Source organism: Accipiter gentilis, chromosome 2 (genome assembly GCF_929443795.1).
Source record: "Accipiter gentilis chromosome 2, bAccGen1.1, whole genome shotgun sequence".
In the NCBI taxonomy this organism is placed as follows: domain Eukaryota; kingdom Metazoa; phylum Chordata; class Aves; order Accipitriformes; family Accipitridae; genus Astur; species Astur gentilis.
In genome coordinates this window covers 18296830-18315069 of record NC_064881.1, presented here as the reverse complement: position 1 = coordinate 18315069, position 18240 = coordinate 18296830, and the positions used below count along the sequence as shown (strand labels likewise).

At 42.1% G+C, this 18240-nt stretch overlaps 1 protein-coding gene across 2 annotated transcripts in view; it reads left to right on the top strand.

Annotated features, from left to right (window-relative positions):
• SLCO5A1 (solute carrier organic anion transporter family member 5A1) overlaps positions 1 to 18240 on the top strand; it is a 76972-nt gene that overhangs the window by 46575 nt on the left and 12157 nt on the right. For both annotated transcript variants that reach the window (XM_049824413.1, XM_049824406.1), the window contains exons 5-6: positions 2360 to 2524; positions 7431 to 7629. In XM_049824413.1, coding sequence (XP_049680370.1) covers positions 2360 to 2524; positions 7431 to 7629 — 364 coding nt within the window. The remainder of the gene's footprint in view (positions 1 to 2359; positions 2525 to 7430; positions 7630 to 18240) is intronic.

Below are 18240 nucleotides of genomic sequence, written 5' to 3'. Positions count from 1 at the left end.
TTTTCCTAAAGCTCAGTTTTACCAGGAAGAGCTAAACTTTACCAGGTATTATGATATTTGGACCAGGCCCTTTAAAATAATGTATTTAGCAAAGATCTTGGACTCAGCCCTTGGCCAAGGACTTCTAGTTCATTTCTACAAAGAGCACTTAGTTCATCATCCTAATAAAATGATATTTCTCTCTGTGATGTCCAGTCTTCTGAAAGTTACTATCTTATTACTTTCTTCCACATGTTTTCAGCACAGGTGAGCAGCTGCCACCAAATAGCTCAGTTCCCAGCAGGACCAATCCTGGCACCCCCTCTTTCTGTTTCCCGACTCCTTTCCCACAGTGGCAGCAGCACGGTCATAAACGCTTCCTCCTGTTGCAGGGGGAGAAGCATTCAATCCTGCACCTTGTCCCTGGGGAAATCCTGCTACAGCTGCCCTGCTGCAGCCCTGTGGCAGCCGTTTTCTTAAACTGCATCGTCCAGGCCCATGAGAGGCTTTGCAAAAGCTGGGTTAGAGCATCCTGGCTCTTGCCCTTTGGTTTCTTTTTGCATCTAAGCTCCCATCAGCTAACCCAATCCAAGCCAACCCAAAACCAGACACAACGCCAAAGCTGATGAGGTTTGAAGGCTGACATCTGATGGTATTGTAGATCTTTCTTTTTTTTCCTCTCCTTCATTTCCTTTTGAACAATGAGATAAATTTTGATCAGCTGTATTTTAAACATGCAGCATATTTGCCATTAAATACTGATACTATTTTACCTTTGTACTTGCTACTGTAATGTAGTTCTGAAGGTGTACAGTTGCATTGCAGTTTCCATATATTCATGTTGATACTATATTGTCTCCTACTCCTGTTACCTTGTTTTCTTGTGTTCTTTTATTGCAAACAGTGCCACATTTTTTTAAAAAAAGCTGTAGGTGGTAAAAAACATTAAGATTCAAATACATGAGTGCTTCTTAATATGATTTATTCATTACTTATTTCCACCAACTTTTGTATTTAACATTTAATGTGTTTCTTCATAGAGGCAGCAAGAAAGCATTTGACTACATTAAAATTATAAATCCTGTACTCATAATGAATTCAGTATAAATTTTGACGACTGGCATAAGCTAAGACTGGATGCAGTCAGACAACAGGTGCTAATTTGCAGCCTGACAGGTTTTGACATGACAAGAGTCTAAATTCTATTTGCTCTTATACAGATAACCTCCTGGAGTCAGCGGAGAAAATGCGACAGATTTTTGACTTGACAACTTTTACCATCAATAAAATTCTTACTCAACACGTTGTATTTCTAATGGGTGCTCTTGTCATTGAATTCACTGGGCTTTGATTGAAGCAGTGTTCAATTTCTGTACAAAGTGAAAAGCAAATGAAAAAACCCAAACCATCGTAGGTTACATATAAAATTTGAACAGAAAATCTGATCTTGATAGAAGCCCCAAAGAAAAAAAAAAAGTTTAAAATCATGCCGTCTATTCTGAAAAAATAAGTCTTGAATAGAGTTACCATCATCTTGTGAGGATAATTTGACGTCACTATGGGACTGAATTAGAAGTATTTAAGTGTTTGTTTTAACTACAGTGCTGAATTTCCAGGGGTTTTGGTATTTGATTTGAGGATAATTGCAACATCTGTGAATACTTTTTCAATTTAAGTTAATGATGTGCTCTCATTTTTAATTGATTGTGTTATCCCTTCTGAGAATATTAAATGAGTTGTATGTAAGGTATGTTGAGATTCATTGATATCATTGGCAACATTTTTTCAGTATACTTTGTCTGCATTTATTGTAAGTGCTTTTAAATCATGTAGAAAAATGTTTAATTAAAAATGTTTTGATTCCCTTTTCAAATTATAGTATTATTATCCCAGCTTTCCAAGCATGGTCCTTGAAGCAGAGAATTACAGGGGGAGTATGTGATCTGTTTTCCTCCTGTGGAGTGCAAAACTAAGTACTGTCAGTTCAGCAGTGTGATATGTGTTATCTCATAGAAAATCTCAAAATAAAATATCAGAAGAATTCCAAAATTGCTACATCTTATTGCTGTTTTTCTTTCCTTTGTAGTGTTACTATGTAGACCCTGTTTCTTCAGACAGTTTTGTTAAAACAGACCTCAGTTGTGTTTGTGAAAAGAGGGACTGCAGCCCTGGGGCAATGCAGTGAGATAGGGTAAGAGCAGACAGTGAAGACTGCAATCCCAAATACGCACTCTCCCTTCTGCCTAGCAAATGTAGCCAGATGCTAGCAAGCCATTATTGCCAGTCCATCTCAAAGAAAATCAATTTGTTTTGTTTCAGTTTGCTTTTGTTTCTCGCTCATTATTTATAACATTCGTTTGTCATTTTTGTCATTTTATAGAGCTTCCAAGAGCAGCTGTCAGGATCTTAAGCAACATGACATTCCTTTTTGTGAGTTTGTCATACACAGCTGAGAGTGCCATTGTCACAGCTTTTATTACCTTCATTCCCAAGTTCATCGAGTCACAGTTTGGCATCCCAGCTTCTAATGCCAGCATCTACACTGGTAAGGCATTGCCACATAGTGTAACCTTGCAAGGGTTGGTGTTCTTTGACTAATGAAATGAATCAATGTAGGAATGAACCAAAACCATGCTTGTTGCAACAGGTGATTGGATCCAGCTTTGTGCATTTGGTTAGATATCCAGGCCATTTTTTGATGTTTGCTATATGTGTTTAGTAAAATGTGAACCCATTTATATTGTTAAAGGGCTGGGGTTTTTTACATAAGCCTAGACAGACATTTTCTAATAAGTTAATGGTCTTCAAGGGGGAAAAAAGCAACAAAAACAAGCTAGAAAACCCATAGGCATTACTGCAATTTGTGTGCTTTTAAAGATCTTTTAAAGCTGTTCTTACTTTCTGTGAATTTTACTTCCTCTTTGCGTTTTAAAATATCTTAATCTTTCTTTTTTCCCCAGTGACGAGTTGTTTATCTGTCCCATCCTTCAGTTACCTCTCCCCTCCAGGCTGCTGGTTTTCTCCTTATTTATTTATTAACACTGAGTGCACAACAATCTAGTCTAGTCAGGAGAGCACCCCAAATCCTCTCCCACCTGTCATGTCAGGTCTGAGACCCCTCTTTTGCAGATGTGGCACTTCCCCTGCTGCTCCAGCAATGTACAGCCAAGTCCAGCTTCTAACGGAGCTACAAACCACAAAATTTTAAGCTTCATACTGCTCTGCAGGAGGGAGAGATGGGAACTTCCCTAGGGAAAGGGACCAAGATGTTGTGCAGAATTGAGGCCCATGTCATGCAGATCATCTCCCTTCTCTCCTCGCTGCATTAAAGACACTTGTCTTTACAAGCATCTTTTTTACCTCTTCATACTGCTTCCCATATAGAATAACTGCTAATTGCTAAGCAGGTTAGTTCTTTGCTCCCCCATACTTCCAGATATTGCACCTGAGAAGGAGGGATGGAGTGGAGAGTGAGTTGGGAGAACAGGGGTGAAGTATGGGATGAAGCTGCCCAGGGGCATCAGTCAAAGAAAAGACAAAAAGTAGCAGAAGAGAGAAGATATGGACACCTCACATGGGAATCACTTGTTACCTGTAGTGGCTGGAAGAAACGCGAGGAGTCTTTCTAGAGTGCGGAAGGGAAACGTCAGAGAAGCACCGTGTGGTGACTTCTGTTTGAGAGCTTGCTGGGATAAGATTTTCTTCAGGGCATGAAATCCCTGTGTTCTGTGTGTAAGGAGGAAACATTGATTGATGGGACCGTGATTCTATCTGAAGCTTAGGGTAGCCACACACGCATAGGGGTTTTACTGTAATGAGTCTTGATGGGATTGCGGCTCCATAACTTGTTTCGTTCTCAGGATAAACCAGAAACATTCTTGCCAGACAAAATATTCAATAGCCAGTACATTAAAAGAGATAAAAATGATGTGACCCTGTCCAGGGTGTGAAGCTATTAACATCTGTTGTTTTCCCTGTTATAAATTACTTGATAAAGACTATTATAATGAACCAGAAGAAGAAGATGAAATAGCTCAGGCTGGATGTGCAACACAGAGAAGTGAGCACTGCTTCCACAACCCCAGCTCCTAAACTTAGCATTAAAGTCAACAGTTGTTATTAATTTTATAAATTCTTTTTGTAGGAAAGATGGGAAAAGGAAACTTGGAGATTCTGTAATAGATTGCTACTGGCTATTCTAGTAAAAGACATGTCTAATTTACAAACTTCTGGTTAGCAAAAGGAGGACTTACATGTTATTTATATTGCTACATCTATACTTCATATGTATGTTGCCAGCTGAGTACATGCGCTTGCTGAATCTCTTCATGTGACTGATGTAAAGTTTTTATTGATCATTTTCTGTCTCAATTCATAAGTAGCAATTCTTTAATTAAGTCTCAATTTCTTTCTGTTTTTAAACAAACCTGGCATTAATCACCAGAAAAAATGCTATGTGCCAAACTTCATGTCTTGAACTTGTGCAGGTTGTGCTGCAGTGTTGTTTTGCTTGGAGTTTTGTTTTCTGTGTGTAGAGCAGGTGGCATTTAGCCTCCAGGCTTTCTTAAGTCCAAAAAAAAAAAAAAAAAAAAAAAGAACATTAAGAACATTGACTTTAGGTTACAGGTAGATCTTACACAAATCAAGGTTAAAATTTCAGGTGCTTTGCTAGCAGATTTACTTGTGAAAAACAGAGGTACAATTCAAATAATTTGTAATTGGAAGAACTGAACGGTATATGTTATAAAGCACTAGTCTGATCACTTCTGATAAAATGGTTATGAGTGCATTGGATCTACCTTTAGTTTTAGAAAAGGTATGATATGTATCCCATACAGAATTGCTTTGAAAATCTTGGCGGTATTCCGTTTGCAAGTGTAGCCCGCTTAGCAGATATTGCAGTTTTCTCTTCCCTGACTATTAGTAGTTGTTAAGATCATCTTTTTCTGCTGTGGAAAGCCTCAAGTGCTGCAGCATCCTGACAACAGCGAAAAGGACAAAGCTTGAAAATTGCTGACTGAAAGCCAATACTGCCTCGGAGCACTGCACCCAGGAGTGTATTTAGCACACACGCAATTCCTGTAAGCCAAACTGTCATTATAAAATGAAGGAGAGTGCAGTGCAACAGTTTAGTATCAGATCTTAAGCTTTATTCCTCTAAATGCCTTTGAAAAAGAAGAATGCATGTCCTGATTAGATGTACATGCTTTACTTTGCCCTGGAAGCTTGTCTGGAAGAGCGCTGTAGTAGCTGCGTTTCTTTGACTGTACATCACTTCTGTTTCCACATCCCCTGCGGAAAGAGAGGGGCATAAGGATGAAGAGTTTGAGATGAAGAGTACTTAGGGTAAAAGAACCTGTCAGGCTTCCTGACATGTAGGAGCGAGTGAGTGCTTCTCTCTGCTGCCTTCACCACAAACAATGAAGCCTGCTTCTGCCTTTCCAGTTTCTCCTGGAGAGAGAGTTTTTCCATCCCCAGTGCCACTTTGCATGGAGGAGTTGGTCTTTATACTTCTTCTGTGTAGGCTTTCCTTTACCTTTCCATTCTCCTGAATGAAAGTGAGCCTTGGCAGGCAATTTGCTCATGTTCTTCTCATTTTTAACGTTCTGATCTTCATGGTGTAGCAGAGGATGGATGAAAACAGCAGCACAGTATAGCTTACTAATGGAAGAACCACTAACCTAATGCCTTGCAAAATATTTACATGCTCAGTTTTGACAAGGTACTAGACATAGACACACAGAGACTCAGTTCTAGTGAAAAGCTTTTCCAATATCCGTGGCCTCAAGAGAATAAGAAAGAAAACATAAAAAAGAGGTTAAGAACTCAAAGCTAACTGTAAGGTGGAAGGAAGAAGAATAAACTACTGAGGTTAATTTATTGTTAGTAAGCCCTAATTTCGGGCTAGATCCTTAGTTCATATAACTGATGTAGCCACATAGTTGGTCCATGGAATTTGGTTCACCTAACAGGGGTGTTTTAGAAGGCATTACAAGTGATCCCAGTCTGCCTTCAGCGTGGATGTGGGCTTCTCTGACACAGATTTCATAGAGCAGGGCGTGCCTGGCAGACTCAGATGGTTGAGTTACCATTTTCACCCAGAGAGAACATTTTCAGTCCAAGTGAAAGGATTTGCATTATTTCTTTTCCTCGTTCATATTCAGTCATTGAAAGTGAGAGATATAACAGCTCAAGAGAGATAACAGCTTTGAACTTTGTGAAAATCATCTAACTCTCCTAGAAGGACTTATGCATTTAATTTCTGCTCTTATAAGAAAGACTGGTTTTGATTCTTTGAAGGGTTATTGTTAAGAATCTTTCTCATGAAATGACTTTTTATTTTATAATGCCATTGGTGATGGCAGTATAATTAAGGTGGCAACTATTTTTACCTTTTACTTTTACTTTCATGATCTCAATATTTTGATAAATACAATGTCCCCTTCACCTTTAGACGAATTAGCAGAGAATGAGAATGCTTTGCAATGTTATTAGAGATATTTGCAAGTGATAGTCTTACTGGCTTATTTAAAAAGAAGACCAACATCTTTAAGAATTTGCATTATAAAGTTTAGCTCCTCCATAGATGCAGCTGCCAAAAGTTGTGCAAATTCCATATTTATGTGGAATGCATCTTTACTATCAAAGCCCTAATTTAAAGACCTTCTCACATGTCAGTGAGAAGCAAAAGCTAAGGGAAGCAAAGAAGTGCAAGACACTCGCTGACTTAACACCACCTCAGGCCCTGACAAGTGAGGACAGCCCAGTGGTGTGTTGCTGAACTGCCGCCTTATAACTGCAGCAGTGGAGCAACAGAAATTTCATAGGCACGTCTTTTGTGTCTTAAACTTACCCTAATACTAATTGTAGTATCTTAATTTTTTAATCGTATTTGATCAGTTTACAGTCCACGTGGCTGTGCTGAGACAAATCGGGGTGCTGATGTAGGAAAGTGCTATTCAGCTTGAATAAAGTATCCAGAACACAGAATATGCAGCAAGGCTCACGCGTGCACTCCCCAGTGGGCAGGTTTCTGGGGTCCTGCCTGAAGTTAGCGCTTGTGCTTCACTGGCATTAATCATGAGAGTAGGAAGAGGAGGATTCGTGTCCAAATCTGGATTTGTTCAAATTTTCAGTAGTTAAACTGGAGCAATATGTAGCCCTTCTCCTTGTTCTAAAATAAATACAAAGCAATGTTTCTGCTTGTAAGTACAATAGTTCTCTTATAGTGCTTTGGCTGCTGGTAATATCATAAGGAGGCTTTTATTAATTCTTTGACAACACTCCAGAGGTTTGAAAAGTCTGACTCAGTTTGCTAGCAGAGATTCAGACAATGGAGATCTTAGTGCAGCATTTGCAGTCATCTAATTAGGGAATGAAACCGATATTTATGTTTTATACAATTTCTATGGGTCCTTATTTAATTTCTTGCTTGAATTTCTTCCCGGCAGGTGTGATTATTGTCCCAAGTGCTGGTGTTGGTATTGTCCTAGGCGGCTACATTATAAAAAAACTGAAACTCGGTGCGAGAGAGTCTGCAAAGTTGGCTATGATCTGCAGTGGTGTATCTCTGCTGTGCTTTTCAACTCTTTTCATTGTTGGATGTGAAAGCATTAATCTAGGGGGAATAAATATACCTTACACAACTGGGTAAGTATCTTGGAATCATCTGTGGCAAAACCAGCTTGTTCCAATAAGCCTGATAAAGAAATGTAAAAAATGCTGATGGCTGATGCACTGAAGAAGCCACATGTTCAAATGAGAATTTGGTGAGTATTATGATATAAACACACGCTGTTACTATGTGGCCCTTTGGTTTTACATCTAGTTTATAATGAAGCTTATGTAATAACTCACCTTTTCAAGGGATGAAAAAATGCATTGGAATGGACTACAGTGATTTTTACTGGAAAATAAGAATAGTATCCTCTGTAGATTGTTCAGAGTTTAGTTGGTGTTTCAAAATGTTTTCTTTTCTCCACATGAAAATTGTGAAAATACTAAAGGGATTAGAAAGATTATTTCTGAATAGATTTGTTGATTATCACCATAATAGTGTCTTAGGTCTACAGTCCCTATTTGAGAGGAATCACGTGGGCATGTGCTATCAACATTAGTGGTATGCACTGCTTCTGAACCCCTTACCAGTTGTATGTATGCCCTCCAGCACTTGCTTGATCACCAAGACAGCAACTAGATCATAACCCTTAAAGATATATTGAGAATGAAGAGGGCTGTCATGAAAAAGAAGGTCTGGATGTAGGAAGGTATTGGAAGTGAGGTATTTAGGCTGTGACATTAAGAAATGCATGGAAGGACATTTTTAAAAAATGAGGGATATTTGGAAGAAAGACAGGGTGGTAAAAGTTGTGAGAAGGTGTTTCAGGGGAAGGTAATTCCTCAGAAGCCTGATGATGAGCTTTTATTTTCTTTCTTATTTTGTACATTAGCTTTTCCCCAAAATTGCCTCCTTCATGTAGCTTAAACACAAGAACAGAGTGATCATTTGAGGAGCGTGAGCTTATCTGAATCAATATTCTTCCCTTTGCTTTCATCTGAGACAACATATGCCTTTTATTTATGGCCAGGTGCTAGGTATCAGATCCCTTTGAATATCTTGCTTTTAAGGCTCAGCTCTGGACTCTTTAACATTTTGAGGTTTGGAAGAGAGTGTAGAGGGTGTGTGGAGGAGGAAAAGAGATAATCACTGGGGAAGAAAAGAACTGCAGTGGGGCAATGAGCAAACCAAGTGAAAAACAAAGAAGAAAAATGGGAAACAAGGAAGGAAGAAAATAGGCACTGTTCACACAAAGAATATTTTGCATTGTGTGTTGCTGGGTGTTACTACGTTGCTGTCAAACTCTAATCCTGGAGCAAGGAAAACCAGCAACTGGAAGTCATGAGCTGATGGAAAGCTGTTTTACGCCTTTGTATTCTTAATACCTAGAGTTAAAGCTTGGTGCTGAGAAGCTGACTGTAGAGGGGAATAGCATGTTGATATACTCTTGTCTGAGCATAGTGGGCTGAAGAAGGAGAGAATGGGGATGGGAAGGGGGTGGAATGCTTCGATTGTCCACCTTCTGTTGATATTTGTGACAGCCTGTGGGTGTAGATGAAGAAATGAAAACCATTAGGAATTAAAACATAGATTTTAGATAGCAATTAATTGAACTGTGTGGCAAGTCATAATGTCCCTGCCTGGCTAATGAGAAGGCTGTAGTTTTCTCTTTGTGAAAAAGTGCTATTTAACTGAAATCTATTTCTAAATTGAAGACAAGGCAAACTATTGCTATGTAACACATACCCTTCACACTGGAATTGTAAGAGTCTCTATGTTTTATTTTTGCAGTAAGTAATAACATTTGCAGTAAATACATAGCATGAATTGAAATAGGCATCTATTCACAGCTGTTCTGAAAGTCTGCAGTAGCATTACTTCTTTACCACCTTCATCTAATTGTTCTTATTGAGAAAAGAGGTAAGAGATGGTAATGGCAAAATTCTTGAAAGTGTTGAGGTATATCAGCTCTTTGAAATCAGTATAAAAATCTATATGCTTAGACTGTAATGTCGTCAGAAATTGAGAATTGCCAGCATGTTACAAGGCATGGTTCAGGAGTTTGCAGCCCCAGACCTGTATGATTTTTTTAATGCAGAGATCAAATCCAAGTTTACTATCAAAATGATAATAAAGAAGCAGCACTACACATAAATTCATCTGGAATATCTAACATGATAAACATTCTTTTAATCCTCATGGTCAATCATTTGATAGCTTCAAATCATTTACTTGGTAGACAGTTCTTTAACTCAGACATCAAAGAATGTTATTGTTCATGGAACAAAAAAGCATGCTTTCATTTTGAGGTTTAATAAAACACATACTTCATTCTGTAGTTCCAATGCAGTGCAGTGTATGGACATCAAAGCTGGTTCAACAGGCTATATTGGATAGGAGAAGCAGTACAGCTACTCGATTCAGAGTAAATGTCTTGCATGATGCTTTACCTTAATATGGCTATGCCGGGTCTGATGTCTGAGCTACCTGTGCTGGCAGCAGCCCAGAGATCTCAGCTGCATTGGGCAGTGTAGACATACCCTGCAGGAGAATCTTCTCTGGACAAACATGTTCAGTTCTACTGTTCTTTTCTTTTACATTTAAAAAGCAGGGTTTTTTCTTTGATAAACTGAGCCATAAACCAGTACAGAAGAGAAGGATAAGCTGCGTTTTAGTTAACATAGAAGTATGTGCATACCAGTACTCAGCAAAGTAGGCACTGATGTTTCATAATTCAGTATGTCTCATAACTCAGCATTTTTTTAACTGTACCAGCTGCGAGGAATTGGATGTGACCTGGAGGCATGCACAGATTAGAATACATTTGCAAGGGTTTTCTCTTGGTTTATGTTGGGCGCAAGTGGTTTTGCCATTGTTGGTTTGTCATCAGCAGTACTGTCAAGGGCACCTCTGTACTGTATATCTCAGCATTTTAGAACCTGTTGTTCCATGCCCCAGCCTTGTCTCTGAAGGTATATTTGATTTTTGAACACAGCGTATAGAGCCTTATGTCAAACCACGATACGGCACCCCTTTTCTTGCACCATAGCCAGTGTCCAAATGGGAAGTCCTGAATCAGTGAATTGTCTCCTTGTCCAGACAGCTTTTGAGTTTCTCCAAGGATGGAGACTCCACAGCCTCTTTGGGCAGCCTGTGCCAGTGCTTGGTCACCCTCACGGAAAGAGTGTTTCCTGATGTTCAGAGGGAACCTCCTGTGTTTCAGTTTGTGCCCATTGCCTCTGGTCCTGGCGCTGGGCACCACTGGAAAGAGCCGGGCTCTGTCCTGTTTGCACCCACCCTTCAGGTATTTATATATCTCCCTGAGCCTTCTCTTCTGCAGGCTGAACAGTCCCACTCTCTCAGCCTTTCCTCATAGGAGAGATGCTCCAGTCCCTTCAGCAACTTAGTGGCCCTTTGCTGGATTTTCTCCAGTGTGTCCATATCTGTCTTTTACTGGGGAGCCCAGAACTGGACCCGGCACTGCAGATGTGGCCTCACCAGTACTGAATAAAAGGGAAATAGCAGAGATCAGCTGCTTTGGTTGTTTGTAGACCTGTCTCTTCCATGTTTTGTGGTATAAGGCAACTAAAAGAGCCTCCATGGGGAGCTTACTCATAGTGACAGATTCCTGGATTAGTTCAGTTCCATCTCTCACATTTCTGGTATGTAATGAATCAAAACAAACCCTTTTTGATTACTTTCTGTTGTTTTGGTGCAATTAAGGTTTAGCTAAAGCAAGCAATTGACTTACTGAGGCACTTCACATAAAAAAAATTAAAATTCTATTCTTCTTGTACCACCAGTTTGGGTTTCTGTTATTCTTGTATCTCTTCCAGTCCAATCAGCCATTTGGATCCCTGAACTTGAAAGCAGTGACTAATTGGATCAGAACAATAACAACAAAGAAGGAATCCAGCTAACACAGTGACAGGGTCCCTTGTTTGACAGCTACACAAAAATTGCATCATTGCCGCTTTTCCAGCTGCTTGCCAACAAGGAGACTGCAGATCTTTGCCATCCAGAATGTCCTTCAATACCAAACCAAAAATATTGCAATCAAATTAAGATGATCCTTTTTATCATATAGCCCAACATTAAAATTATAGAAAATATGTGGTAGGGGCTTATCTCCTTTCCTTTGTGTTTTCTTCCTCCTGTAGGTTACTACAGTGATCTAAATAAATATGAATAGAACCATGTGCAAACCAATTCTTTGTTTACATATTACCAAAATACAGTCAGGCACTGCTTTTTTTTTTAAAAATGCATTTCATTTATATTGTAGCCTCATGGGAAGAAAGTCCACCTTTTTTTTTCCCGACGTGTGCACTGACTGCCAGCACAATGAGGTGTCAGTCCAACCCTGGGTATCTGAAATAACACGTCACAGCTCTAAAAACTCCAGGCAATAAATCTTGCCTTACACTTTCCCTTTTCTTACTTTACTCCTATACCACAAGCCCTCCACAGAGTAATAGTCAGAGAGGAGAACAGGTTTTAGAAAAAAAAAGAAAAAATGTTAGGAACTAGAGTGCCTTTTATTGTTAGTTGCATCTAATAAATGTCTCCTTTTATTAGCTTTACCAGCATCGTGTCATGGAGACATAGAACAGTCTGCTTGAGAAGTGAACAAATGCAATTTGTCAGATGGAATTCTGGGTTTTGTCCCAGCACACATTTAGCAAACTTGCAGTTGAATCTTATTAATGAAAGGAGCGGTGTCATTGTTTGTAATTGAAAGAATAGTTCAGGAAATGCTGTTGTTTGGGTATGGTTTCTGTTAGAGTGCTGGTGCATGACAGGTGCCTTGGCAGCTCAGGTGCAGTGGCACTGCAAGTTGACAGCATCTGCACCCACTGAAACAAGTGGGGCAGCTGTTTCTTGGACATCTCATGTGTCTACAGCAGTGGGTGCATTGAAACTAAGCTGTGTTTCCCACTCGCCAGCTCACAAGCAGGACTTACTAGCTTCAGTGCAACTTCATAAGAGCCTGCTCTTTCTGACCAATCCAGGTAAATCTGCGATGTGCTGTGCAGTAGTTCAGGAATCAGTGCTCTGTTTTCCTCTGTGGAGAGTAGGTAGCCTCCCTGTGTCAGAAGGCAGGATTAGTAGAGTACTTTGGTTCAGCTTGCTGCTGGAAAAATACATACCTTCAAGAAAAAATTTTCCCCTCCTGGGAGAAGTGTTTATAGAAATCTGTTATATGCTATATGGTAGATCACATGTGATGAAAATGGGATTACATAGATCTGTGTCAGTAGAGTTTTTATGTCCCCAGCATCTGAATTCCTTCATCCTTCATTAGCTTCTCATCATTGAAAGAGGAGTGAATGAGTAAGCAGTGAAGGTAGTAAAGATGAAGGCAGGAACCTCTTACAACTGTCTGATAATGAGCTTTTGGAAACAGTTAATAGATGATTTTGTGTGTAACATGTTCTTGAAACGATGAAAAAAACCCAACCTCTTTGCATGCAAGGCATTTGCTGTAAACAGCAAAAATAATCCTCCCAAATAAACCTTACAGTGATTTGCTGAGGTACAAAAAGTGATGAAAGCTGGAGAAACACAGCTTGCAGTAGCTTGTTACCAATTTGAGCATATTTGCCTTGCGTATCTGTAAACTTAAGGCTTCTTCTGGGGCAAACAAAAAAATGCCCCTGAGATTAAATTATCACAGTGGTCTCACTTCACTTTCCAATTTCATTCTTCTCATTTCTTGCATGCATGATTTCATTCACCTTTATTTTTCAGCTGATTTCCTAACCTCAGTGTCATGGTAATGTTCAGCAAAGCAGCTGAAGCAAGTTAGCTACGTAAGCGGGGCTCTCCTGCCTGTGGCACAACACGACCCATCTGCTGCTGAGGAGGGTTTTAGGTGATGGAGGGATAAGAGGTCAGAAGAACACATTTCACAGCGTGGGAGAAGTTGGAGAGGGGAACCTGAGCTGTGCCTTTCCCGGCAGCCTGGGCTGTCCCTGGACCTGTCCCATGTGCAGGGTGGCAGAGCCCTGCTGGCAGCTGGGCCATGGGCATGAGGGTCTCCCAGGCAGGTTGGGGAGTCCCTGCTTAACCAAAGTATTCAGACATCTGGGACATCCAGCTCAGCAGGCTGCCAAGGAGCTTGTGAAACTCCAAAAATGCTGCCTCTCCTGTTGGTGTGAAAAACTTCTGTCACTGTGCTGCTGAAATCAGTATGTTCCTGAGGAATGTTCTGATGATTTGGTGTTTTCCATTGGAGAAAACGTTCTGTTGAGAGAATACTGGAAAAGTCTGCCTGTTGCTATATGATGTGTTGCTGCATACTGCTTTCTGGAATCCAGCGTGATATAAGACAAGTTTCAGCTGATAGCTGAGAAGGCGACAAAACCAATATCAGTCCTGGGTATTTAATTTCCTGCTCAAGCTGCAACTTGTTTCTAAAACTGTTTGTTTATGGCGCAAGAAAGAAAACACTCAGAAAGGCTTTGGTTAACATCCAACTAGACCATAAAGTGTAAAGTAGCTCCAAGAGCTAAATTTGTGAACCTGATTTGTGTGATCAGTAGACAGTCAATAAATATTTAAGAGCTACTTAGTAACATTTTATCGACTGCAAAAGTACCCAGCTGGGAAGACAAGCATATTCAGCAAAAGCAAATAGTGGTGTATAAATACATTAAAAATGAGTCAAGTGGAAGCCACTAAGCAGCAGTTGTACTGCTTAGTGTCGCTAATGACAGGAGGTGAGGTGACAGGGGTGACAGTCGCTGTGTGTAGAGTGGCTCCCAGGCCGAGTGTATTGGTTTTGTTTGGCAAGGTTTTGGTAGCGGGGGGGGGGTTACAGGGGTGGCTTCTGTAAGAAACTGCTGGAAGCTTCCCCTGTGTTCAAGAGAGAGCGAGCCCATATTAGCCGGCTCTGAGACGGACCCGCCGCCGGCCAAGGCCGAGCCAATCAGTGATAGTGGTAACGCCTCTGTGATAACATTTTTAAGAAGGAAAAAGTTGGGACGGAGAGAAAACTGCCGCCGGAGTGAGGAGTGAGAACATGTAAGAGAAACAAGCCTGCGGACACCAAGGTCAGTGAAGAAGGAGGGGGAGGAGATGCTCCAGGCGCCGGAGCGAAGATTCCCCTGCAGCCCGTGGTGAAGACCCTGGTGAGGCAGGCTGTCCCCCTGCAGTCCAGGGAGGTCCACGGTGGAGCAGATCTCCACCTGTAGCCCGTGGAGGACCCCACGCCGGAGCAGGTGGGTTCCCGAAGGAGGCTGTGACCCCGTGGGAACCCCGCGCTGGAGCAGGTTCCTGGCAGGACCTGCGGATCTGTGGAGAGAGGAGCCCACGGAGCAGGCTTTCTGGCAGGACTTGTGACCCCGTGGGGGACCCGCGCTGGAGCAGTGTGCTCCTGAAGGACTGCACACCGTGGAATGGACCCATGCTGGAGCAGTTCGTGAAGAACTGCAGCCCGTGGGAATGGCCCACGTTGGAGGAGTTCGTGGAGGACTGTCTCCCGTGGGTGGGACCCCACGCTGGAGCAGGGAAAGAGTGTGATCAGCCCTCGTCCTGAGGAGGTGAAGCGGCAGAAAATAACGTGTGATGACCATAAACCCCATCCCTGTCCCCCTGTGCCGCTGGGGGGGCTTGGTGGTGAAATCCGGGAGGGTAGTTGTGCCCGGGAAGAACGGAGGGGTGGTGGGAAGGTGTTCTGAGATTTCGTTTTACTTCTCATTACCTTGCTCTGGTTGATTTGTAATAAATTGAGTATGTTTTGCAAATTGAGTCTGTTTTGCCCGTGACGGTAATAGTGAATGATCTCTCCTGTCCTTATCTCGACCCGCGAGCCTTTTGTTATATTTTCTCTCCCCTATCCAGCTGAGGATGGGGGAGTGATAGAATGGCTTTGGTGGGCACCTGGTGTTCAGCCAGGGTCAACCCATCACACCGAGTCTCTGATCTAGTCGGGTGTAGAAGATGGGACAAGAAGAGCATCCCTTATGGTCCATGGGGTAGCTAGGATGCAGTAAATCTGATGCTAGCTGTTTACCTTTACAGTGGTCCTGCCCACCCATTACAGATGTGAAGACAAGCAAACAGCAGCCCTTGTGGGGCTCTGCAGCCATGACAGTCTGTATGTGTACACGATCTTGAGGATGCAGCCACAAATCCAATCCAGATTCTTGTTCAGCTGCTGCCTGGCTGAGGAGGTGCTAAAATTCCCTGGGTATCTACTGATCTGCTTAGAGCACAGATACTTGAGTTAGTTTTAAACAGCAGTGGCCATTGAGCAATACTGAGAGCAGGGCAAACAAGGCAATACAGTTAATAAAATATTGTGCTGCAGTGCCCGGTGTGGAGAGGTTGTGCTTACCAACACAATTCCCAGGGCAAGATTTTCGCTGACCATGCACGTGCAAATACTCTGCAAAGCCCCAGCAGAGCTCAGTACTTAGATCTGTCTGATTTTGCAGATTCTGAAGGGGTCATACTGGCATTTGTTCTCAGAAATTCAGGTCTTCTGGACTGGACTGGAGATGGACCACAGGCAGAAATAGGATGGTGCCTGCAGCTCCGCTTACCACTCAGGTGTGAGAAGGCAAAGGGCACAGTCTTCTCCTGGAGTTGGGGATTTTCATACATATGTTCTAGTCTCTGGAAAAGGCCTTTAAATTTTGCTCCTGCAACTCTCTTTATCCCATTCAGCCTTGCATAGATTGCTTCATTATTCTTTGGAACTGGGTTTTCGTATCTAATCGGCAGATTACTGGATAAACGATGCAATGAAGGACGCTTTTCACTTCCATTTGTGAAAAAACTGTCAGCTGGTTTAAAAGTATCAGACAGGAAGAGGAAGGATGGACAGCCTTGTGTCCTGGAGCTAGGCAGATCCAACCTCTCGGGAGAGGATCCAGAGGCTGTGCACCTCTGTGGATTGAGGCCAGAGCAACTGTAGCCATGAACTGCAGCATTTTGCAGTCTGTGAAACGCTGGTGAAAGGTAGCACATGGAGTATTCAAAGTGATCTTCAAAACTAAGCTAATGACACACCAAAGGGTTCTGGTACCACTGTAATAAAACTCACAAGAAAAAAAACTTATCCCAAACTGTGTTCTTGAAGCACCACCTTTCTTCACTGTTCAGCTACCATGCGCTGTAGCTATGAAGAGTCACAAAACCATGCAGATGAAAGACTGCATGGCCCTGTCTTCTGAGCTAAACTGGATCTCTGCCATTGTAACCACTCTGGAGAAGGTAGAGGAGAGCATTGACTGAAGAAGGACTTCGGGACATGTCCGAAATAGGTGAATTGTTTCCAAAACCCAGAGACTAATATAGTCACCTGTTCTCAAGGACTACTGAACTGAAATAAGCTGTTGTTTGTATTTTGGCCAGAATTCTCCAAATGACCAAGCATAGACTCTTGTGTGGTTTCAGGGAGCCAGGTAGGTGCAGGTGCTTAAGCTTCTGTGACTTAAAGATGGGAAGGAAGCATGTGAAATATGTCCAAATCAATAAGGGATGTATATCTTGTTTCCCACTGATGACCACTTTATTAGCATTGGCTACTAAGTTTAACAGTTATTGTGGAGGAGATAAGAACTGCCTGATAGTGGGTTTTTGCTAGGAAGTCAGGAAACTGGTTGCTACAAGAGTTGCTCACCTTCTGTGTGGTAACCTCTTATCCAGCTATTTAGTCAGAGAGAATCTTACCCTGAACTCCTGATGTCCCCAAGAGCACCATAACCACTGCACAAAGGGATGGTGGGTACAAGGAAAGAGAAAGGAGAAAAAAAGAGGAATGTATAGAGATGCAGAAGAAAAAAGAGTAAGCAAGAGAGGAACCTTCTGAAATGAGTTTTCCATTGGAAGAAACGGCTTCAGTCCTGGTCCCTGCTCCAGGATTTCCTTGTAGATACGGCCATAGAGAGTTACTGATGAGGAGACATGGGCAGGATTGAGATCATATTGAGCTTCAGCAGGAAGGATGGAAAGAGATGCCATTCTGAAGCTTGCTGATAAGAATACCATCCAGGAGATGAAGGTTTGAACCCCATCAGGTTGAGGAGGACCTGGAACCCCAGTGTGCCTACCTCAGGCAACTGCAGAGCTGATGAAGAGGAGGAAGCTTCCTCCTCCACTTCAGAAGAGATGTTACAAATACATGAAGTGTGGTGTGTCTGGAGAAGGCTATCGGCACCAAGGGGCAGCTTTTTGCTCCGTGTGTAGGAACTCACTGAGCTGTCTGTAGAGGGCACCGGTATTCCTGTACAGTGTCAGGGTGTGGAGTGTGTCCCCCCCCCACTTCTAGGAGCTTGGTCACCTGAGTTAAGGAATTCAGCTGGCTGAGTCCAGGGTCAGCTCTGTCACTGCTAAGAGCTGTTGTGAAGAAAGCTGGAGGTGAGGGCCTGCCCCTCCTTTCTCTTGGACTTGCTGTGTGATCATTGGACTGAGTCTGGCTGTGATCATTGTCTCTACATCCAGTTCTGATCTGGTCTTGCCGTCACTCTCGGCTCCCATCTCACCTTCCCTGGCCAGAGTGCCAGTCAGAAAGGCATTGGAGGGAGGTCAGGCCCTCACTTCCATGTTCTGAATTTTTTGAGATCTTCAGGAGTGACAGCTGTCTTGATTCCTTACAGAACCTGCCTTTCTGACTTTGGCATCTGGAAGGACTAAAAACTTTCAGGTTTAGGTATTGCAAATTACAGCCCATAAAATAAGTGGTTTGAAACTGG